This window comes from Aulonocara sp. 'chitande type north' Nkhata Bay, linkage group LG23 (assembly GCF_057382095.1).
Source record: "Aulonocara sp. 'chitande type north' Nkhata Bay isolate Kocher_YH1m ecotype deep benthic linkage group LG23, A_spYH_male_GT1.1, whole genome shotgun sequence".
Taxonomy (NCBI): Eukaryota; Metazoa; Chordata; class Actinopteri; order Cichliformes; family Cichlidae; genus Aulonocara; species Aulonocara sp. 'chitande type north' Nkhata Bay.
Window position 1 is genome coordinate 32767736 of NC_141365.1, and position 23827 is coordinate 32791562.

At 40.9% G+C, this 23827-nt stretch overlaps 1 protein-coding gene across 6 annotated transcripts in view; it reads right to left on the reverse strand.

The window, feature by feature from the left end:
• LOC147302243 (voltage-gated inwardly rectifying potassium channel KCNH7-like) overlaps positions 1-23827 on the reverse strand; it is a 77699-nt gene that overhangs the window by 6110 nt on the left and 47762 nt on the right. For 5 of the 6 annotated variants that reach the window (XM_086283499.1, XM_086283497.1, XM_086283498.1 and 2 more), the window contains 10 exons: positions 21871-22296; positions 16417-16648; positions 16154-16321; positions 15655-15854; positions 13399-13651; positions 11660-11865; positions 11037-11121; positions 6465-6755; positions 5180-5339; positions 828-1005 (listed from right to left, as the gene is read on the reverse strand). In XM_086283499.1, coding sequence (XP_086139625.1) covers positions 828-1005; positions 5180-5339; positions 6465-6755; positions 11037-11121; positions 11660-11865; positions 13399-13651; positions 15655-15854; positions 16154-16321; positions 16417-16648; positions 21871-22296 — 2199 coding nt within the window. The remainder of the gene's footprint in view (positions 1-827; positions 1006-5179; positions 5340-6464; positions 6756-11036; positions 11122-11659; positions 11866-13398; positions 13652-15654; positions 15855-16153; positions 16322-16416; positions 16649-21870; positions 22297-23827) is intronic. The other variant, XM_086283496.1, reaches the window with a different exon arrangement.

The following is a 23827-nucleotide window of genomic DNA, read 5'->3' on the forward strand; positions in this document are numbered from 1 at the left end:
AACAAACAAAACAAAAACAAAAAACAGTTAGTAGATCTCATGGCGAATGACTGAAATGAGTCCATCCTGCTCGATTTAAACAAGAAAGTGCAATAGTGCAAAAAAGTCAATGTGGCCTTTTGAAAACAAACGCTTCTGATGCTCGTCACAGGAGATTGCTGGTTCATAAGGATAGTATTATTAATAAATCTTATAACATTTCAGGCTATTTACCTTCAAATGTAAAAGGACCGTGAACTGTGAACTGCTGCCACAAATAAATCAAACTGGATTTAATGGAATAAAAGATCAATATTTAATATTATTTTGAAGGGCAAGCTGCTCCAACTTTACAACAGCAGCACGCTGAGTGATGACGGGCAAAATCCACTGGTGTTCTCTGATTTGTGTAACGCAGAGCTCCATCACAGCTAACCAGTTTGCTCTACTATGCTCCAAAATAACTCCTAACTGATGTTTTCCTTGCTGACCTGTGATGGAGGGACCGTAACATGAACAGCAGGTTATGTACTGTGTAATCTTTGCTTTAAGTAAACATTAAGTAAATGTAGAGGAAATGACCCCTTTAAGCTCTTTTTGGTAAGGTAGTTGCTATTTGGTTTGACTTTTGTTAACTGTTATTTAATTATATAATAATTACAAAAAAAACCCCAAACAACACAAAAACTATGATTGGAATTCATCAACAAGAATCTTAAGATTATACAGATTTGAAATTTACCACAAAAACGGAGCCAAAGCTATTGTAAAACAGTGTGACAACCAGCTGAAAACCGTGGCAGTGTTAGGGAAAATCAGCGTTTCCACTCATTAAGCTTCTGCTGTACCTGCGGCTGGGATGGAGCAGGGCTCACATCGATGGCAGACACCAGCTGGATCCTGACGGCTGGCCTCTGGTACTCTGGGCTGGAGGTGACGGTGCTATAAGCTGGAGGACCGGCTGCTGTTTGCCTCTGAAGGAGCTGCAGGATAGCCTGGATGTCTGCAGTCATCTGGGACTCAAGTCTGATGGCCACAAAACATGAAATAAACTGAAAAGCAGCATGACAGTGGTTCCATTTTGGATGCTGTAGATCTTTGTGTTTCATTAGAGAAAACACATCTGAAGGAAATATATTAGCAGAACAAAAGTTCACTTCAACAAAGTAACAATGAGCCTTGATAGTTGATTGTTTACATCAGGGGAGGGGAACTCCAGGCCTCAAGGGCCTGTGTCCTGCAGGGTTTTAGATGTGTCCTTGATCCAGCCCAGCTGATTTAAATGGCGAAATTACCTCCTCAACATGTCTTGAAGTTCTCCAGAGGCCTGATAATGAACTAATCGCTTGATTCAGTTGTGTTGATCCAGGGTGATATCTAAAACCTGTGGGGACACCAGCTCTTGAGGCCTGGAGTTCCCCCATTTTTGATGCTCGACATCAGGGGTGTCAAACAAAATTAATAGGTAATTAGCAAGACTATAGAAAGTGGTAACCCCTAACTCTACCTAAGTAAATTTAAATAAATGTAAGTAAATGTAAATGTTTGGAAAAATGTACTTCTAAAAGCGTCTGGACTTCTTTAAGTTGCTTGAAGACGTTTCACCTCTCATCCGAGAAGCTTCTTCAGTTCTAAGGTCAAATGGTGGAGAGTCCCAGATATAAACCTAGTGGGAGTAACCCCCCACTGGGTTTAAATCTTCTTTCCAAGCTCCTTAGACTGCGATGACCTGGATGACTGAGAACCTTCACAGACGTACTTCTAAAAGTACTTTTATTGCGCCATGTTCATTCACTCATAAGCTGCTGTAACATGAATCAAATGGTTCTATAGAACTCTCAATCAAGACTGATTTCCATACTGATGACAAACAGGTGATGAGTTCCTGCTTGATAGTTCTGAGTACACCAGTCAAAAACTTTAATTAAATGAGATCCGAACAAATGAACAGCTGTTATTTCTAAGAGAAGTCTTCTGGTAATGGCTACTCGCTGTTGCTGTGACAGCAAGGAAGACCATTAAAGGTAATCATTACTACACAACATACGGTTACATTGTCACCTTGTTCTCTGAGCGAGAGACTATCTCTCCACTCTGTTACATATTTCATATGTGGGGGTTATACCCCATACATATGGAATATGTAACAGAGTGGAGAGATAGTCTTGATATGATAGAGAACTAAAGTACTCTTACTAAATCCCCAACGTCTGCAGTAATAGTATCAGTGTATCAGTAGTGCAGTTTACTACCAGGATTTTAAAAAATGTATTTGTGTAAATTTCAACTGTTTTGCAGAGTGTAAGTTATGCAGTGTGTGGACTGTTATACAATGAATATGCAGACAGAAAAAGCATACCACAGTATAGTGCAGTACCATGGATGGAACACTAGAGGGAGCTTTAAAGCTTCCTTCATATAGTAAGAGTTTCCCGGTAGTATGATCCTGCTCAAATGCAGAGCCTTCAGGAAGATGAGGAATTCTCAAAGGTGTGACCGAACACATATAGTGTGTGCATGTATTGATGCATTAAAGATTTCACCAGCAATAAATAAGGAAAGATAATTCAAATATTCTGAGTTGTGTGCTAAAGATATTCGCTAGTAAAAAGTCTAGTAATTCCCTCCAAAATGAAGTGGAAATGTGAAGTAGTAGATAATGAAGAAGTGCTCCCAGTGCTCAGTTCCCTCACTGTTGTGCCGATTTTGAACCTGATTCTGTGATATCTGCACTTGAAAGTATGAAATCCTCTATAAAAATGAACTGTTTTTCATTTCTCCTGGAGATTGCTGCATCACCTTATGCACCAAGTTACATCATGAGCCACAGGGTGTTAGGTGATGAATCACCTCTTTTCCCCCTGCTTACAGACTCCTTTTCTGTCCTTCAGTACAAAATAAAGAGAGTCAGTAAACACAGCGAGCAAAACAGAAGCTTTCCAGTGCAGACTCAAGCACATTGGTACTTTGTCAGGTGAGTGGGGTTTTTTTCACCCAGAGGACAGAGTGGAAGTAAACACTTTGTCTCGGTTCTGCTGTGAGGGTAAATGAGGGTTGGTGGTGCGGTGGCCAAGCCTGCCCATCAACTGAATCAGCATAAATGGCTGAAAGGTATTCAGCAGTGATGAGACCAGAATTTCTACCGAGAGGCAGTGAGCAGAATATTGAAGAAACTCAAGTAGTTCCACCCTTCAATTCATTACTTCATGTGAGATTTGTGAGACAGTTGCTAACAAATGCCATCTCCTTCAATTGGCAACTTTACTGTGACTTCCACAAACCAAACCTCGTAGGATGACGTCGAAACCCTTGCAATTTGTCTGTATCTTTTGGCTCTGCGCTATAAATAGACAGTCGTTAACTGTCTTCCTCCCCCTCATCTGTATCAGTGCACCAGCCCAGAATCACACCAGCTGCTCACATGGTCCACTCTCTGCATTAACACAGCTGCAGTGGGTGTCTGGCCTAAAATGTGTATGCAAGTTTTAGCCAATTATAGGCAGAATTATGGGATTCACATGGCTAGCTCTCAAAGAAGCTGCTGAAAAATACAAAGCCTATTATAGAAAATTGAGTCAAACATGATCCCAGAGGTGTCTTTAGTAATCCAAAGGTTAAGTGCCTGAAAAATCCTGAAATAGCATTCCACTGATTTAGCTCCTGTAACATTGACTAGTGATGGTAAATCTGATTGGCCAGTAGTACTGACCAATAGATTAGTTTAAGTTTTAACCAAAACTGTTCAAAATGTGAAAAAAGCCTGAAAGTTTACATATTGGTGCTTTTTTCTTTGTTCCTTTATTTAAAAACAGGACATCCGTGATTTGGCAGTTGCTCCCCAGAAAAAGGATGTGTTATAGTTTTTATGGGATTAACTGAGAAAGCTAGCTTTCTGGTATAAAAATGAGCTATGAGTGGTTTCAACAATGCAAAAAAAGTAGAAGAGATCAAAATGCGTGGTCTACATAGGAAGAGAAATGGAGAAGGGGGTCAACTTGAAGGAAAAGTATGTGAATAATGTGACCGTGAAGAGGGTTGCAGACAGAATCATGAGTTTGAACCCAGAAATTTAAGGGGTGATGCTGAATGTTGTCAGTGTCACAGATTGAATATGTCAGTTAGAAGAAGGAATTCTAGAGTAAGTTGGATGAAGCAGTAGAGACTGTTCCCATGGGCGAAAGAGTGGTGATTGGAGTGGATGTCAATAGACATGTAGATGAAAGGAACAGAGGTGATGAGGGCATGCTGTATAGCTATAGTGAGAAATCGAGAAAGACAGATGGTAGTGGATTTTGTGAAATGGACAGAAATGGCTGTAAACACAAAGGGAGAAACATAGGGTGATCTAAGAATGAAGGAAGTTAAACACAGGTGGATTACATCTTATGCAGAAGGGGAATCCAAAAGAGAAGACTGCAAAGTTATGTCAGGGGAGAATGTCGCTAGTTAGCGTCAGACGGTAGTCTATAGGAAATTACTGTATATTAAGAAGAGGAAGCAAGTACAAATAAAGCTGAGGATGAAAGAATCGTATGCACAGTTCAGGGAGAGAGACCTGCTCTGGTTTGTAGGGAAGTGTTACCGATGAGTGGGAAAGTACAGCTAAAGTACACCAAACAGCTGCCAAGAAGCTGTTTGGTGTACTTGGTGGGGAAATGGAGAAGTGCAGGAATGTATTCAAAGAAATAGGTTAGCTAAGAATAAGTTGAGTAGTCAGAGAGTTGAAGAATGGAGACAGAAGGCTTGCAGTGACTTCTATGTGATCCTAGGCACTAATGAAGGCGAAAAGGACTTTTACTGACTGGCTAGGCAGAGCGCTTGAGTTGGAAAGGATGTGCAGCATGTTTGGGTGATTAATGATAAATGAAATGAAAAATGAAAAAAAAAATACTTATGCTATATATACTTATATATGTAGATAGTAACGTGTTTAGGACTGACATCATGTTCCATTCTGCTCAGCAGACTTTTGCAGGGACGTTCAGCTTCAGCTCCAGCATTGACTGATAAACTGGTCTTTTCCTGCTGCTGTTGCTATATCGCATTTAGAAATTCACTATTGAGTTTAGCCGCTAAAGTTGCCTGAAGTCTCTGTATCAACGTAATCCTGAGTGTTGACGATACAAAGAGCATTTGCAGTCTTTTGGTTTGACATGACCAACAAGCTGTTTCAAAACCCTTCCCCTTTGCCCTTGCGCACCTGTTGAGGTGCTGCTGCAGCAAGTCTAGACGTTGCTCCACCTCTCCATAGGTGAGCTCTGTGTCACTGTCATCCTCCCTGGCTGGTGTTTCCTGGCAGTGAGCCGACTCCTCCGCAGCCTCACCGGGATGCTGACGCACCCACTCGTCAGGGTGGAGCTCTGGAGGGAAAGACATGCAAGCAGAGATGAATACGCATACACACGCGTGCACAAGAAACGATCTGTGTTATTAGAATGGTTTCTCAGGGAAAGCACTGTATGTGCTGTGCCCTCTCATCATTTAGCTTTACTGAGCTCCGAGCAGCTTACCACCTTCTGATTCCTGACATTTACACTGGAGAGGAAAACACCCATCTGACCCCAGCTTGCATCACAACCTCAGTGGGATTTTCCTGCCTCTCTTTTGGGTTTCTGCTAGAGATTAAATTGACATTTCCTGTGCATTTCTCTCGCCAGTTTGTAAGAATCAATATCACTCTGCTCTCCAGAACAAATCCTCTTACAGCTGTAACATCTGAATTGTGGGATATTATCAAACCAACACACTGACACAGATTTCCCACGTCAGTGTGGAATCCTGCTGAGTTTGACTTGCAGTTAAAATTCAGGAGCGCCCTGTGCGTGTGTTTATACTAAACCAATTTATGGAGGATTTAAGGTGACTGCAGCTGACTACTGAGAGTGCAGATCAAATGAAGTCAGATGCAGCTGTTTATGTGGAAGCTGCATCTGCATCGGAATGCATAGGAGGATTCTGTATCGGTTTGCTGCGCGTTTACAGCCGGTACAGTCCTATTAACAACATTCACATTAACAACATGTTTCCAACAGATCCTTCAGTTTGGCCCGAACCTACAGTCACAAGGGGTGTCCCGAGCCAAGTGCTGGATAAAATCCTCTAACATTTTATTACTGAGTTGGTTTTAGGTTTCAACATGACACATAATCCTTTTTGGGATTTTTAATAGATGTGACAATCCTCCCCTCAGGCTTTTTTAACTGGGGTTTTTTGAATTCTTGAAAATGAACTTCTAAGTTAATTACTTATTCTGGTGTCAACCTTTACAGGGAAAAACCCCCCAGATTTACAGGAAACTGTGTATTTGAACAATGTCAGTAATTTCCCAGATGTTTCTTTAGTGTTTTATCCACTTGGTTTTTGTTAGAAAAAAACATTTATTTGAATGACAGGAAAGAAATAAAGACTAATCTCTTGTTACTTGATGGAGAGATAAAAAAAACCTCTTCATTTGTAGGAACAAATACATCTGACATCTCTGTCACCTTTGTATTCCTGGTTCTGTGCGTTGTCTCCAGCCTGTGTACTGGAAGCACTGTTCAACCCAAGGCCCAGGGCGTGGTCCCTTACCACCGGGTAGCCCAGCACACCAGAACACAAGGGCCTCTGCTCCTCTTCCTCCTCCCTGCCTTCCTCTTCCTCCTCATCCTCATCATCCTCTCCCTCCTCAGCAGACTCTCTCCTCTTCTCAGCTGCCGAGGAAGCATAGATCTGCCTCGTCTGCTTTGTGTTGCAGTAGGTGACTGCAGTCTCCTTGTTGTCCTGGTTGTGGGAGCCTACGGGCACAAAGTGCAGTCAGGAAACCTGCTGGGGGAACACTGACTTCCTCTGGGGATGTGGGGGTTGCCTTTGTTATCTGACAACAGTAGCACGTGTCTTGCTTTGGGATTAAAGTGAGGACAAACAATGTTAAAGCACAATCTAGCCTGTTAATGTTGTGCATTATATCATAATATGTTCCAAATGTGTGTTTACAAGGCAAGCTTGTTCAGCAGTAATGAATAGTGAACATGAGCTTTTCATTCCAAACTGAAGTGAGGTCTAAATCTTCACACCTGATGGATGTAGGCAAGATATGCCAGCTGCTAGACTGTGAAATGGACCATTAGCTACTTTCTCTGTCCCTACTTGTGTTATACTGTGAGATGGTGACACCAGTGACAGAGGACTCGTAACCATGGTGACCAATTAGATTAAATTAAAGATATTCCACTTCACGTACGAAGTACTGAATGATGATGAAGCATTATATTTTTAAAATCTCTTAGTATCAACTGTTGACAGAAGAGCTCTTCACTCTCATACTGCAGACTTGTTTGTGTATTTTATTTTACAGTCGACTAGGAGGCAGCGCCTTCAGCTACTGGATCTCTTTTCTGTGAAACTAGCTCCCAGTTTGGATTTAAGAGACAGACATGCTCCCTACTTTTCATATTAAGCTTTAAACTCTTCTTTTTCCTACAGGTTATGAGTAAGTCTATGGGCTCAAAATGAGGTCATAAATATTTTGTACTTGTAAATCAGGATTTGTATGTGTAAAAAAAATTTGTGTGTGTGTAAAAAAGATTTGTATGTGTAAAAAAGATTTGTGTGTGGACTTAGCCAAAAAAAACCCTGCAAGTTACAAGTACGAATTTTGACCCTATTTTTCTTCCTTTCATCTGATTGGTCAATGTCATGTCAATCACAAATGTAACAATCCAATCAGAGAACAGATGGGTTTGGCTGTCTGAGGGGTGCTTTTTTTGAACTGCAGGTCTTTGAAGGGAATAAATGCCCTTTTACATGCCAACCCAGAGTTTTCCTTCATCACCACGAAGGAAAACAGTCTGTGGTCGTCTGAGTTTGGTGATTTTTGTGTCACAGGTCTACGTGTTTAATATAGGGACTTCTCTGATTGGATTGTTACATTTGTGATTGACATGACATTGACCAATCAGATGAAAGGAAGAAAAATAGGGTCAAAATTCGTACTTGTAACTTGCAGGGTTTTTTTTGGCTAAGTCCACACACAAATCTTTTTTACACATACAAATCTTTTTTACACACACACAAATTTTTTTACACATACAAATCCTGATTTACAAGTACAAAACCGATTTACAAGTACAAAATATTTTTGACCACATTTTGAGCCCATATAAGTCTGGATCTGGATATCCAAACAAGTTATGCTACTATAGGCTCTGCTGGGAGATGCACTGAGCACTTATCTATTCTCACCTCCCCCCATTTTCCCCATTTGTTGTTTGTAGCCTCTCTGTGCTCTTCTTTCCACTCATCTCTTCCCCCTCACTCCAACCAGTCAACATATGGCTGCACCTCCCTGAGCCTGGTTCAGCCAGAGGCCTCTTCCTGTTAAAATGGTCTGTCAGATTGTTGAGGTTCTCTTTTTGTATGTTGTTGCCAGTGACAGTGACAAAAGATGGATTAATTAATGTAGTTTAATGAAATTGTTTAGACTTCTCTGTATTTTAAATTCTGTCATGCGTGAGCTTCAGAAAAGTACAAAACAAGTCCAGCTTGTCAGTGCCGAGCACTTTCACAATGCATTAACAGTGCCGCAGCAAATAGGAAGGTTCAGAGAATTGCTTTCAGTTTGTATGATTGAGCATGACTGCACAAAGAAACCTAATATAACCCAGCCTAACTGTAAGAAAACATTCTTTATTAAAGTATCTTTTCTGGAAATAAGCTTTTTTTATTTTATAAACCTCCCCTTTTATTAACATTGAGGCTGTCATTGCACTTGAGTCAGCACACATTCATGAGAAGGGGCTAGGAATGAGGAAGCGCAGCTTTGGCAAGTTAAATGGAGCATCAGTGGGCTTCAGTGTAACTCAAACACCACCTGGAGGCATCGTTGCGTAGACCTGTTTATTTAAAATACTGTCCTGAGAATCAAAAATGTTTGTAGGAAAAACCGAATTCGCAGCTAAGGTCACCATGACTTCCTACAGAGTGGACGGTGTGCCAAAAGGCCACTGTGTGATAACTAAATGTTGAATTCTTGAAGACATTCAACACATCCAAAGCATTGAAAAACACATCACCCAAAATTCATTCTCATTAGCCCTCATGAGTTTCTGACCTGACACAGGGAGGTCACATGCTTTGCTAAGACATCAGGCAACTCTGATTTGCCTGCTGTCTTCCTTTTAAGGCCCAGTTTCAATACTGTTATTTGGTTAAGTGATCAGATTGGATTCGTGTGTCTACATGTCGCCCGGCTATCTGAATGAGTTGCTATGGTAACAGTGTAATAAGTAAGCAGCTCTGCATGTGTACCTTGTCCTTTGCGTCCTGTGTTTTGCATGACAAAAGACGCTTTGTAAACTGACTTTAGCATCCACACTGACACACTTCTCTAGAAATGTCCAAATGTGGTTTCAATCCACTTAAAAAAAATGCTGGAATCTTTCTGGATACAATATAGATGTGCTAAAAATAGGTCTGAGAAAGGCTTCACACTCAGCTCCACCTAGGCTCTGTGCACAGGTACATGTATAGGAAAATGACTTCATTTGAATGTGAGTCTCTGTGATAGGTACAGGTATGTGAAACATCAGTCACAGAAAAAAAAAAACATGAAATAAGGCTAAACAGAGAGTGTAACAGTGGTTTTGGAGATCATTTCTCTCAAATTATGCTGACAATTCAATACCCAAACTTTGGTCATTTAGTCATAAGATCCATAATTGCAGCTGCTGTTGCTCGGATGAAAGGCTCACTGTTAATTATTAATAAAAGCTACTTTCAGATGCTCCCTTACTCACAAGGGTCACCTCAGCAGGTAGTTCCATATTTGATTTGGCAGATTTACATGCTGTGTGTCTCTCTTTTACACAAGTCCAAACAGATCTGTGTCTAAAACAGTGAAAAGAATTTGCAGACTTTAGACTTACAGTTTAAAGTGATTGTCAAATTTTATATGTAAAATTTATGACTAAGTTTTCAGAAGTTGATCAAATGAAAGTAAATAAATTAAAACTGAGAGAATGTTCACATTACTCTGTCATTAATCTGACAATCCCCGGTGAGGAAGGACAGGGCAGGAGTATTAGGAAAACTCTGTTTTAACAGGAAGACTTCCAGCATAGCCAGGCTCAGGTAGGTGCTGTCACCTGCTGAGGCCAGGTGAGTCATAAGGAGAAAGACAAGATGAACAAAGAGCAACCACCAACAACAACAATCTTCTGGAAGTCCAAGCCTATAGCCCAGGGGTGTCGAACCCCAGGCCTCCAGGTCCAGTGTCCTGCAGGTTTTAGATCTCACCCTGGGTCAACACACCTGAATCATTTAAACCAGTCCTCTGGAGAACTTCAAGATATGTTGAGGAGGTAATTTAGCCATTTAAGTCAGCTGTGTTGGATCAAGGACACATCTAAAACCTGAATAACTAAAAATGGTTCAGGCATCTGATCCAATCCTAATTATAAGCTTTATGACACTGTCTGTCTCCTGAACCCAAACTGGAAGCCGTTTCCACAGAGGAGAAACGCCTTATAGTTGAAGGCTCTGCCTCCCCTTCTACTTTTAGAAACTGCGGGAACCACAAGTAAGCCGTGCAGGCGTATTGAAGAGTGCTCGTAAGGATAACATGGTACTATGAGGTGTTTAAGATAGAGGGCCTGAAAGATCAGATGGATTTTATGAGGATTTTAAATGGGTTTTCTGGATTTTACAAAAAGCAAAGGAAGACTAGCTAATGTGGACTTTCTGTGCAGAGCCATTTCTAATTTTTTCAATATTCTGCATTTTAAAGTTGTTACTAGAGACTTGTTACATGGTCAGGAACGACTTTTAGGCACTGCTCCTTATAACTTACCTTACTGGAGGCCAAGATATCCATGGTATGTATCAGTTTTGGCAGCATGTTTCTGAGGAATATTTAAATGAGGGTGCAGCAGGTCTGAGGTGTTAGCTGGCTGAATAAATGGCACTGCTATGGTAACAGTAAACAGTAAACAGCATGTGTGCTGGTTATCCAGATGCAAAATAAACAGGGTTTCCCATTTAAAACCACCAACAGTAGTGCTTTTGTGCATCACGCTGACCTGTGGAGGATTTCCTTCTGTATGAGACCCGTTTTCGACACTTGGAGTCATCCATGTTAGAATCAGTTTCTTGTGAGTAGGTCACCTATAAAGAGATGATGTATGATCAGACTGAACCAGCGTAAAAGTCTGTGCCATATCTGTGTCACTCGCCTCTGTTGTTCTAGAAGTAAAAATGTTAGAAGCACAAAAATTGTGTTGGTATTAAAACAACAAGCTTCCTTAACTAAGCAATATAAACTCCTGCCTGTCTTGTTGGAACACCATGTCTCTGCTGTTTTTGTTGTAATCCTAGCACGCTCTTCTCATGTGTCACCTCTGCTCTGCGTCCCTCTCTGCTTTCCAGTTCTCTAAATAAATAACCAAAGGTCAACACAAAGTGCACTCCCAGCTCTCTTTTTAAAAGATAAAACTAGCTCATTTGGATTCACACACACACACGATGCTGCTCTCTCACTTAACGTGTTATTACAACCTCCCACATCATGTCTTCTGTCCAGCGATTAGTACTCTCTCATTCTTGTCTTCCAGCAAATGAGCGATTACAGAAATTTCTTTAAAATAGAACTGAATATGAAAGCCTATATTGCTATAATCGGTGGGGCCAGCCTTATTTAAGTTACCTTTGCATTTTCATCACGGAGGTCAAACGTGAGCTCCAGGTTAGTGAAGAAGTGGTCCGCGAATTCTGGATACATGTCCAGCACCTCCAGAATGTCCTCCCTCTGAATGGTTTGCAGGTCACAATAACTTAGCGCCCGCACGTCTGCGCAGGATTTCCCCGGCTTTGCGTACAGGTGTATCATTTCTCCGAAGATGTCATTTTTGCCTAAAGAAGAAACAAGTGGGGAGGTTGACACAGGAAGTGTCATCTTTCAGCTTATGAAGGACATTTATTTTTGGCAGAAGAAATTAAATTAAAGTTACTGGAGAACATATAGCATATATAACTTGTAGATGCAGTGTTTTGCAGACTGGGGAACCTCTGCCTAAGAAACTCTCCCTCTGATGCTTTTCTTATAACCAAACATGTTACTGAGCTACAAATTAAGCTAATTAGATGCAAAATGTTCCTCCACCTGTTTTTCTTAAAATGATAACGATAAAACTTTGTTTCATATTGACTAAAATATGGATTTATGAGATTTTATTTACATTTTGTGTTATTTTTGTGTTGATCTACTTCCCTCACAGAGAATGTGCTGACTTACATGTGATGGCCCTTGCTTATCCTAACCCTATTGTGTCATGTGCTTTCTCTAGACCTTATTGGCTGTGTGAAAAGAGCCCTTAATGAAAAACAAGCGTATAAAAGGCTCAGCAGGCTACACCTGCCCACAGCTGAGATGAGAAAAACAGGGAGACCAGATGAGATTTGCTGTGATTAAATCTGGAAGCTGTTGATAGCAGAATGCGGCTTCTGTCATCAAGCACTACATCACACCACGCTGACAACCACACAAAATTTCTCTACTCTCTTTTCTTCCGCTGTCACTTCACATTCTTTGTTTTCTATTGCTCTTCTCTTCTCTCTAACCTGCCCACTCGTTCATCCCTCCCCATTTCTTTTGTCATTTGTCTCTATATGAAAGAAATCGTGCCCTTTTTTTTCCATTAACACATATTCTCTGTTACCCTCATCCCACTATATGTACCCCCCCCCCCCCCCCCCCCCCCACTGTGTTCTGTCCTCTCCCTTCATCTTGAGCATGCCTGTGAGGGAGCAGTAATCAGAATTTTCTTTGAAGTTAAAACAACATACCCGATAGGGAGCTCAGCTGCCAGCCCAGCCTTATTATAGCACAACTGAGCCATCTTCATTTAGCTGGCCCACCTGCATCTACACTGATGGAGGTGTACTCAGGCAAGTCCGACCAGACTGGACTGACAGGACTATCAGTCATACTCTTTTGAGGTTCCTTTTAAAGTGTTTTTGAGCTGGCTCATCAGCTGGATTCAATTGTTATTCACTAATTAAGAACATTTAGATGTTTGCATACTTGGATGCTGAATTGTTGTCAGCGGGTTTTCTGCACTGTGAAAGCTCATGCTGGCTGTAACAGCACTAGAATTCATCAAACCCTCAGACATGAGAGTATGATTTGAAGAAAAAATGTTTTTTCTGTTGCTGAAAGCCAATCAAAAACAATTATTAACAAAATGTTATACTTTGGCTCTTTGGTTAAACTTAGACAAGACAAGAAGTTTGACATCCATCTATATAAACCTACAATCAGCAGGTGGTTGATGGAAAAGAGAAAAAACCACTAACTTAAAGCATGCTGCTTTTAAAGTTAATGTTTGTTAATGTGAATGCAATTCATATCTAACGTAAATCTTTAGATGAGTAATGCAGACCCACCCAGGATGGCCACCACAACGTCATCCTTTAGGATTTCAATGGAGCCACGGGAAACAAAGTAGAGTGCTGTAAGTACATCTCCACTGTGGACTAGCGTGTCTCCAGGGGGCGCATGGGTCGTCTTAAACCTCATGGCCAAGGCCCGAAGGCAGCCCTTGGTGGCTCCGTGAAATGCTTTACGGCCCTGGAGGAGATTCTTGTTGAGGTGGAGGCAGATATCCGCCTGTAGGCACTCTGGAAAACCCTTCAGGACCTGAGTCAAAGCACACATGTGTATGGTCAGACGTATTGAGGTAGTATATTATGTAAGATGTGATGGTTCTTTTTTCTTATATTTTATGACTTTGGGTTTGGGGTGAAGCAGTAGGTCGAATTGACTTGACTTCCAGAGAAATTTAATACAGTTGCCACTTGTGCTCTTTCCTTCTTCTCAAAACCCTGCAGTAGAAATAGTCTGCAATGTCTTTTTACTGTTTTAGTGAGCCTCTGAGGAGCTTAAAATAAGAGGTAAACAGAACATTTAGAGACTGTAAAGCTGTAGATAAATGAAATCACAAAGTCAAAACACAGATTTGACATTTGAGTCTTCTGTCTGTTTCTTTATGTACTCACATAATGAGAATCCTCTAAGAATTCTAACCTCAGTAACGCTCATAATTTTTTTTTTCCAATACTCTGACCCTTTGTTTGTTGTTAAAGGATAAAAAAACAAATACCATTTAAAAAATACTGAACCGATAAAATGTGAAGCATTCCTACACATTTACCATTACAATTACCATTTCTAGTGACATCACATTCAACTTCTGTTAAAAGGAAGTTTTTCTTTTCCACAGTCACCAGGTGTTTGGTTAAAACACTGTTGGGGTTTTTCTCTCGATTGTACAGTATTTACCTTACAGTAAAAAGTGACCTGAGGCGATTATTTTTGAACTAAAATTAAAACTTATTTTTGCACTTACCGTTTAAAGACATAACCCCCCCCCCCCCCCCCCCCCCCAAAAAAAAACAAAAAACAAAAAAAAAACCCAGCGACCACTGACAAAAAACTTAAAAATCCCAGGACAACTTGAACTGACTATTAATAAGTGTACATTTTCATAGACTGAAAGGCTTGAAAATGAGGTTTGAGTTCACTGGACATCACAAAGACATTTCTTCTTTTTGTCATTTAGACAATGACACAAGCACAGCAAAAGAAATGTTGCCTGAACAGGATTTCTGGCTCTGACATGCTTTTTGTTGCTCGCAACAAAAACTGATTAGTACATTTGGAAAGGAAAGATTGAACAACATTTGGCAAGCGCAGGTGCCGCCGCGGAGCGTGCAGCCAAGCCTCCCACAGTGGGAGGGAAACCTGGCAGTGCCCAGCGAGGCTGTGCCCACTCTCACAGGCATGATTCACTCACTCTCTCTGGTACCAGATGAATATCATGGGGTTGTGTTTGAATACACAGATTTCATGCAAAAGGAACTTCAAGACAGGCCACATGCAAGTCTACCAATGATAGACGATTACTGGGGCCTGTGAGAAACATGAAGAATTACGTGTGTGTTCCTTAATAAAGGCATGCACAAGTCGATAAAATATATGTGGTATGGTTTCACCACAGTTGTGTACAAAATAGCTATATGTCCATATATGCACAGTAAATTGTGTAACACCCTGATGAACAGAACACGTCCATTAATTACATGCATGTCTGGGGCACTAATAAAACCTTGACATGGTGTATTTGATGGTCTCATGGAGAAACTAACAAAGCATTACACTACTAATGTCAGACACAGCTAGGTGAAGCTCTAAGACTGAGGAGCATCCGTATAAACATTGTGTTAGCACATGTACCTCCTGCTCTTACCAGAGTGGTGGGGTCATTCCATTTGACATGAGGCAGACATGGAAAAAACAAACTTATATAAGTACCATGAACAGTTCATGATGACAAAAGCCTGAGTTACTGTATGCACACACAGTAACAGTGGCTTTCATTCACTTGGTTAAGGCTAAACATTGCACAGGATAATGAAAGCATTGCACTATGCCAATGACATAGCAAGATAGGTTCACACTGATGTGGTAAGAGCGTTTTTCAGAACAAGATAGTTGAAACTGAGCAGAAATGGGGTTCAAAACTTCAAACTCACAGAAATGAAATTGAAAAAGGGGGAGAAGAAGTAGCAGAGAGAAAAACCCAACAGCAATCCCAGTTTTGTTATAGTTCCGTACCAGTGCAAACACCATCCCTCTCGTACCATATTCATGTCGATGCCGTTAGTGTACGTCCAAGCGTGTTGGAAGTACTCCTCCAGCCTCTGCCTCAGTGGGTTTGGGATCTGGTGGAAGCGGATGAATTCTTTGACCCGCAGCATCTGGAGGTGATACCTGGCTGTACCTGAATACAACCTCTGGATGATGGCGGACACATTTCCAAAGATGCTGGCGTACATTAGAGCTGGGAGAGAAGCCATAGAGGTGACCTTTGAGTACAGATGGGTTCATCTCTTCATATACATAACACCTACCTTGGGAGTTGCTGCTACTGCCAGAAATGCACAAACTGATGTCCTGAATGTGGACTGTGAATCCTTTATGTTCCAATTATGCTATATCAGCAGGTTTTAACAGTGCATTTATTTATATTTAAAAAATACATTGGATCTTTCATGTAAAATGAAAACAGTACTAGTTTCAGTGTTTGGCTTTATGTCTTTCCTAACTGTCTGTATGTGCTGTCATTCAGTTATCACTCACATCCAATGAGCATAACACATATGGAAAAGATCTTCTCAGAGTTGGTGTTGGGGGAAACGTTCCCAAAGCCCACGCTGGTCAGACTGCTGAAGGTGAAGTAGAGTGCTGTGACATACTTATCTTTGATGGAAGGACCTGAGCTTGGGTCACTGTAGTTGTATTTTTTCCCTGTAAAATGCAACATAATCATTTTTCTATCCTACTTTTAAATTCAGCTTTAAAATAGAGAACTGAGGGAAGGAACTATCATCAACAGACATTACCTATTGACACCCCCAGGTTGTCCAGCCAGCCAATTTTATGCTCCAGGTAAGGCTTCTCCACATTTCCAATTGCGTACCAGATGCAGGCCAACCAGTGTGCAATGAGGGCAAAGATGCACATGAGCAGCATGAGGACAGCAGCACCATACTCTGAGTAACGGTCCAGCTTACGGGCCACTCGTACAAGCCGTAGGAGACGGGCCGTCTTTAGCAGACCGATCAGAGTGGTAGTCTGGAAAACAGAGAAGTGCACGCTCACTTAAATCTATGTGTTTTAAATACTCTACGTTTGGATATGTACATGGTACAATGTGCTAAAATATGTGATACAGGGAGTGATGGTAGTTTACTCATGTCCTTATTCTACTGGGTGATAAATCTGGGGATGTGTAGGTATTCAGGGATTTCAAAAAAAATCCTACTATTTAAAACTTCCTATTTTTTTTTCTTTTAGGCTCACGCAACACAAATAGAGTTCCTAAGATTTGTAATGTTTAGTTATTTATTTAATCTCCGACAGGGACCAGTTCCCTGTTGGAAACAGGGAACTATGGCGTTACCTGTTGAGAACAGGGAACTTGCAAATTGATAAATTATACAACACTCAAAACATGGCTAAAAGGAGTTTCTCTCATCTCTTTTTATTTATCAGGGGTTATAAATGAAAGTCTTGAAAAGTTAATAATGGCTAATAATATCGGTCTGCAAATAAATCAGTTGGGCTCTAATGGTTATCGGTCCATCAGTGATTAGGTTCACTCACTGTTTAGTTAAGCTTATAAGTGATTACCGACTCAAAAACATATGGTGTAGCTTTTTGCAACATACAGTAGTAGATCATTCGTGCTGGTATAAACAGATCTTTCAAGGTCTCAGCATCCCTTGGTGTCAGCACAACTTCCCTGCCTCAAGCTCTACAAATCATAAAATGTCAGTAAGTATCTGGCTTCTTAACTGGCATGCCAAAAAAGCGTATGAAAGAGAGAAGGTTGCTTTGGTGATTCATCTGTTGGCAGATGAAAAAAAAAACCTTTTCGATAACTGCATATGATGATGGCAAAATGAGCTTAAAAAAACCAAAAAATATCACCAGCTTGGAACCTCCATCAAAGTCTCAAAGCCAGTGTGCCAATGTGTCCCCATTTTTGACACAATGAATACAGAGTGTGTAACGTGAGAGTGGAGCGGCTATTAGTGTGGAGCAATCTGTAAACACAGTACAAGAAAATGCTAATAGGTCCAACCACTCCCTATCACACCTGGCAATTATCTTAATATCCTTAAAGAAGCACAAACCTTAGTAACTGTGCTTCGTCACTTCTGTGCTTGCCTATGCAGGTGAAAGCAAATACGACATTGATTATTCAAAGCACTAAAAAGTAAGAAGGGGGCTTGTTGTTTGTTGTTTTGTTTTGAAAGCAAATGACTGATGAGAAAGAGTGCGTCTACATCATGCTGAGGAAGAGTGCTGTAGCTGCTTCTGATGGGTCCATTAAAGAGCCTCCATTCTTCCAATCTCACCCCTAAATCACAGCCATCTGTCATTGCAGTGTTCCCTTTCAGTGACAACACAGTGAACAGTGAATGAATCTTGTATAGAAACAGATGGGCTTCAAATTATCCAGCATGCAAGTGACTCTGAGTGACCTGCACAGATGACACAGTGCATGCTGTATGATGTGTAAAATTGATTAAAATCTTAAAGTAAGTTGAATGCATTTGGGGCTAAGAGTGAAGCTAAAGCTAACATTAGGAACAAACTATATGAAAAATACCCAGAAAATATCCAAATATCCCTCTGGTCATCTGCCACTGTAGCTTTGCAGGCTCCCCTGGCCACTTTTAAAACCCAAGAGTCAACCAAGGGTGTGATATAACTTTCTGTCTTCAAAGTGGTCACATTCCTTCTATCCGACAAGAGCTCTGCACGGCACAGAACAAGCCAATAATCACCCAAATGTTTCCCTTCTTCATGTGATCTATAAAGAGAACATATTATCCACAACTATAGTGTCTACTGTCTGAGTGAACAGTTGCAGAAAAATTTCAAGTACAAATCTGTCTGTCCTTCCTGTGTGCACAAGCGAGACTGAGGGGGCTGCCTGTTACAACGAATCTGCCTCCTTTCTCTTTGTTTAGTACAGCCGTTGCTGCAGGTTTTACAGCATAATGGAGTTGGAGTGCATTTTTGTACAGTCTGCTTTAACCAAGGGGAAAACAATGCACATTTACCCTCTGAATGGAGACAGAATGTGAAGCCGGGAAGCAATCCATTACACACGCCTCACTTGATTTGCATGAAAATATTCACAGGACATCTGTTATAGAAAAGAGGATTTGCTTGTGTTGTTCACTTGACCTTAAAGGGTTAATTTAATATTTGTAATCATAAATGTCTCTTTCAGGAGGGCAGATACAGTAATATGATCAATTTTGTGGAACTGTCATGAAGTAGCTAGACACACTGGAAGCACAGTGTTTATGTAAATTTACTACCAGGCACGGAAGAGATGTATGTAACCACCCACGCACCCTGACATTTTGGCTTTGTTCCAGGTTTACAGTGGTCTGCCCAGAATTTCAGGTGAATGACATTTGAATTGTGATTTAGGTTCACTTTTTTCAGGGATCCTCCATAGTTTGCAAATGTGTCAAATGCGGGCACTATATCCATGTGAATGTGGACATAACATGCAAACTATCTGATCTTATCACAACAGGACATTGATATGAAAATGATGGAGGAGTTGAAACAAGTCCTGCAGGCAAATTCGAAGCCACATCATTTTCTTTTGTGTGCCAGCCTGCAGCCAAGTCCAATCAAAGCAGGATATCACCCAGGAATATGCACCCAATAAAATCAGCAGAAAAGACCCAACAAAACTCTTAACACATTGTCAGATGTGGTTTCCAGGCAACAAAAGTGCATGAAATTAGGGCTAAAAATAGTTCCTGTTTCTGCACAGTGAGCTAAAATAACACACCTTAAAGACCAGAGCTAAAAATGTACATGGATATGTTATTTTCAGCTTCTCTTGATTGGAGGAGGTAAAAATACAATTTTTTTTTTTTTGCCTCATCCTGACACTGTGTGCTGTGGGCGCAAATTGTAAGTAGAACACATCCTGTCACTGCACAAGTCATTTGGCTGTATGATGAGGACGTATGTTGTGCTGTGGTGTCGCTCAGCTGTCTGCTCTTTTTTCCTTGCCCGCCACTCACTGGTGGCCTCTAGCCATGTACTTCCTCAAAGAAACACACACCTAATGGTAAATAAAGACTTGGCAAACCAGTAGGCTGACATCAGATCAGGACCTTGCTCTTAATACACACCTTAATCCTGGATATATCCTAATTTTATGTGTGTTTTTGAAGGTATTGCTTTGCGTATCGTGGAACCTGGAATTTTCACACATTGCAATGGACTGCATTGCCAGATTTGCTCCTGGATTGATTTGAAAATGCAAGGAAGGGGCTGGGAATCAGACCCGCTCTAGAAACAAGAGAAATGCATGTGTTTGGGGCAGTAAAGGATTGGAATATTGTATTTCCTTTAAAATGTTTTCTTACTATTAAATATTAAATGAACCTTGATGTATGTAATTTTATTTTGGAGTGCAAATAATTAAAAAATGTTTCATTTAATCTGATTTTTTTTGTATATTCTCAAGCTAGTAATTATGTCCTCTGCTGCTCCCCGTTCTCAGCAGCGGGAGTTTGCTAAGCCATCTCCCTCAGACTTGCAAGCAGAGCTGTTGGGCAGGCACAGACCTTTTTAAAGATTTGGATGGCCTGGGGCCGTAGAGTCTGTCTCTGATGAAAAGAGAGCGGAGGGAAGCAGATGCGAAAACGAAGTGTCAGATTGGTTTGGGAGTCTAAGCATTCAAGATAACATCTCAAAAAAAAATACTGCCCAAAGTGTAGCCTGATGACACAGGGGTAACTAAGGCAGGACTGATGCTCAGCAGCTTCATGGTGTAAAAAAAGAGTTCTTTTCAATTTAGGTTTCACAAAGCTATTTCAGGTAAAAATGACCCCCCCCCCCCCCCCCCCCCTACTCATTAATCTACTGATTAAGTTTATTTAAATGTGTTCTGTACTTATTTAAATGTGACTGTACAAAGAGTTGATCTGTATCTAAGAGGACAGAGAGGATATTAAGTACAAAAATCCCTTTGGACTTCTCTATCCCCAACCAACCCCGGCAAATGGCCGTTCCTCCCTGAGCCTGGTTCTGCTGGAGGTTTCTTCCTGTTAAAAGGGAGTTTTTCCTTCCCATTGTCCCCAAAGTGCTTGCTCATAGGAGGTTCATATGATTGATGGGTTTTTCTCTGTAGTATGTAGGGTAGGGTCTACTTTACAATATAAAACACCTTGAGGCGACTGTTGTTGTGATTTGGAGCTGTATAAATAAATTGAATTGAATTGAATTGAATTGGAAGAGTGTGTATCGAGAGATGGACGGAGTACTTTAAGAAGCTGCTGAATTATGCAAATGAGTAGGAGAGGAAGATGGAGGAAAGTTCGTGAATCTGGAAGTGCAGAGGATTAGTCAGGAGGAAATGAGCAGGTTAAAGAGCATAAAGGCAGCTAGTCCAGATAACATACTTGTGGGGCATCGAACTGTTTAACTAGAGCATGTAATACAATCTTTTACCGATTTACAAGAATGAGGGTGATGTAAGAACTACAGATGGATAACGCTGATGAGTCATGAAGCAATGAGAATGAGTTGTAGAAGCTAGGTTAAGAAGAGGGGCGACGATCAATGTGTAATGTGTATGGGCTCATGTTGAGATGGGGTTAGGGTTAGGCACAACAGGCATGATGATTGCTTTGAGAGTATTGATGGAGAAGCATGGAGAAGATCAGAAGGAGCTGCACTGTCTTTGTGGATCTAGAGGAAACGTAACAGGAAGGTATGCTCTGGAGAGAAGATGAATGAAAGTCAGTAGAAGAAGTAAGAAATGAGTGAAATCAGAGAGACAGATTCATGGACGTATTGAAGGATATGCAGAGGGTTGTGTGAAATAGGAGGATACTAGGGATAGGGCAAGATGAAAGCCAGTGAGCTGCTGTGGTGACCCCTAAAGGGAAGAAGAAGAAGAAGGACCATACATACTATTGTTACTGCTGAACTGTAATAACCTCAATCACCTGAACGACATTCACCTCAAGATGAACTGAGATACTAGTGACCATAATGTGTAGTGGTTAACACATTTGCCTAACAGGTGAAAGATCCCTGGTTGGAGACTGGGAGAGGACACAAATAGGGTTGGATGAACCCACCAATGTTATCTCGTGTTCTAAAAGACCTTTAGAGTGAGTTGTGATTTATTCTGTGAGTTCAAGTGCTTTTCTTGTAAAGGCAGTCAGATACTCGGTCATCACTGTCATCATCTCCAACTCTGCCTGGTTGATAACTGACTGATAAACGAAATAAATCCTCACCTCATCAGATCCTGAGCCAAAGATGAGCAAGTCAAAAGGGATGGCAGCCACCATGTCTATGAGGAACCAGCCTTTAAAGTAGTGGATGGCGATCTTGGCTGGGTGGCTGACCACCTCCTCATTGGTGTTGACGTAAGTCGTCCTAAAATTTATAAGGATGTCCACTATAAACATAATGTCAACTATCAGATCAACCACATTGAGGGGCGAGCAGGAATAACCACACTCCCGTCTCCTCTGCTCCTCAATGTCATTGAGGAGGAAGGCAGCAGAGTAGGGGGTGAAAATGGCCGTGTAGATGACCAGCAGCAGGATCAGCCAGTCCCAAACTGCTTTGAATGGACTGTAGTGAAGAATGGTCCACTTATCCATCCGTGGTGTCTGGAGTTTGTATTCAGGAAGCACATCGGCACCCAGAGAAAGAACCTAGTGAAAAACAAAGAGAACTTTTAAAATTTTACTGCCTTTAACATTCACTATCTGTGTTCAAATACACACACATTTTGGGAAATAAAAGTGTAATACGGTGCTTTTTCTTGCAGATTCTTTGCAAATTTGTTTTTATTGAGGACTTCACTGATTGCCTTTGCAGTGCCTGGGAGAAGCTTTCAATTTCTATTTCTGTTTTACGACACCATCAGCAATATTTTCAGAGTGAAGGGTCAGGCGAAAGGATTAAAATTTTAACTACATGGACATTTCAAAGAGTCTGTAAGTAGATTTGCATCACAGGAAATACAGGATGAGCATTGTTTTTGATTAAGAGTCAGAACTTATTATTTGCCACTTTGAGTCTCTACTTTGTGAAGGTGCAACAAATCTAAGAACTGCATGCACTTAACAATCTTAAATATGCTCTGTTTTTTGAGAAATTTAGTTAAATACAAGAAAATTTGAAAATATTTACACTAAGCGTTTGCATGTCTGCTCTCTTACATTGCTGGGCATGCTAGTAAGTGGAATTGCATACAGTCATGGTGATAACTATCAGTACATATTAAAAATCAACTTGTCCTTAGCAGCTCTTAAAGTAAGGTAAATATAAAGTTAGATGAATAATTATTAAGCTAAAATGAAGAAGCGGTGTGCTAAAAATTAAAGTACACAATGTCCACAGTTTGGACTGAGAAGAAAGACGGTTTGGAGTAAAGGAGGCCATTTACGTCCACTGTGACAAACCATCGAGGTGACCTCTAGAGCTCATATGACGGTGGGTTCGGGTGATGCCTTGTAATGTTAGCGGTTTCACACCTTTGTTCTGGAGGGGGTAATGACCCCGCCTTTTTTCACATCTTGGTTCATGTGATAACCCGCATGATTAATAGTGGGTCATTGACCCTCAGCACCACCCCCAAGGTGTTGGTTTACGGCAGGGGTAAGCAACTCCAGGCCACGAGGGCCGGTGTCCTGCAGGTTATAGATGTGTCCTTGAGCAAGCACAGCTGATTTAAATGGCTAAATGACCTCCTCAACATGTCTTGAAGTTCTCCAGAGGCCTGGTAATGAACTAGTTGTTTGATTCAGGTGTGTTGATCCAGGGTGATATCTAAAACCTGCAGGACGCCCTTGAGGCCTGGAGTTGCCCACCTCTGGTCTGAGGGTTAAGGGTTAATTTCCTGGGACTCTCCATCAGTTGTTTTAAAACTGAAGAAGCCTCTGATGACAGGAGGAATATCTTCACTATCCTAAAGAAGTCACTGTGGCTCAAGTTTTAAAAAAGTTTAGTTTTAATTAAGTTTGAAATCAAATTTGCTATGAAAAAGACAAACAGGCTACGAGAAACAGAAGAAAACAGACGAAGGTGCATGTGATCTGTCAACCCCACATGAAAAAAACAAAACAAAACTCCTGATTATCCAACATCTGTGGGAGAGTGCCAAGAAATTAGACTGTAAGTGATAACATCCTAGCAATGACATGCCATATTTTATGAAAGATAATTTAGGATAAGATGAGA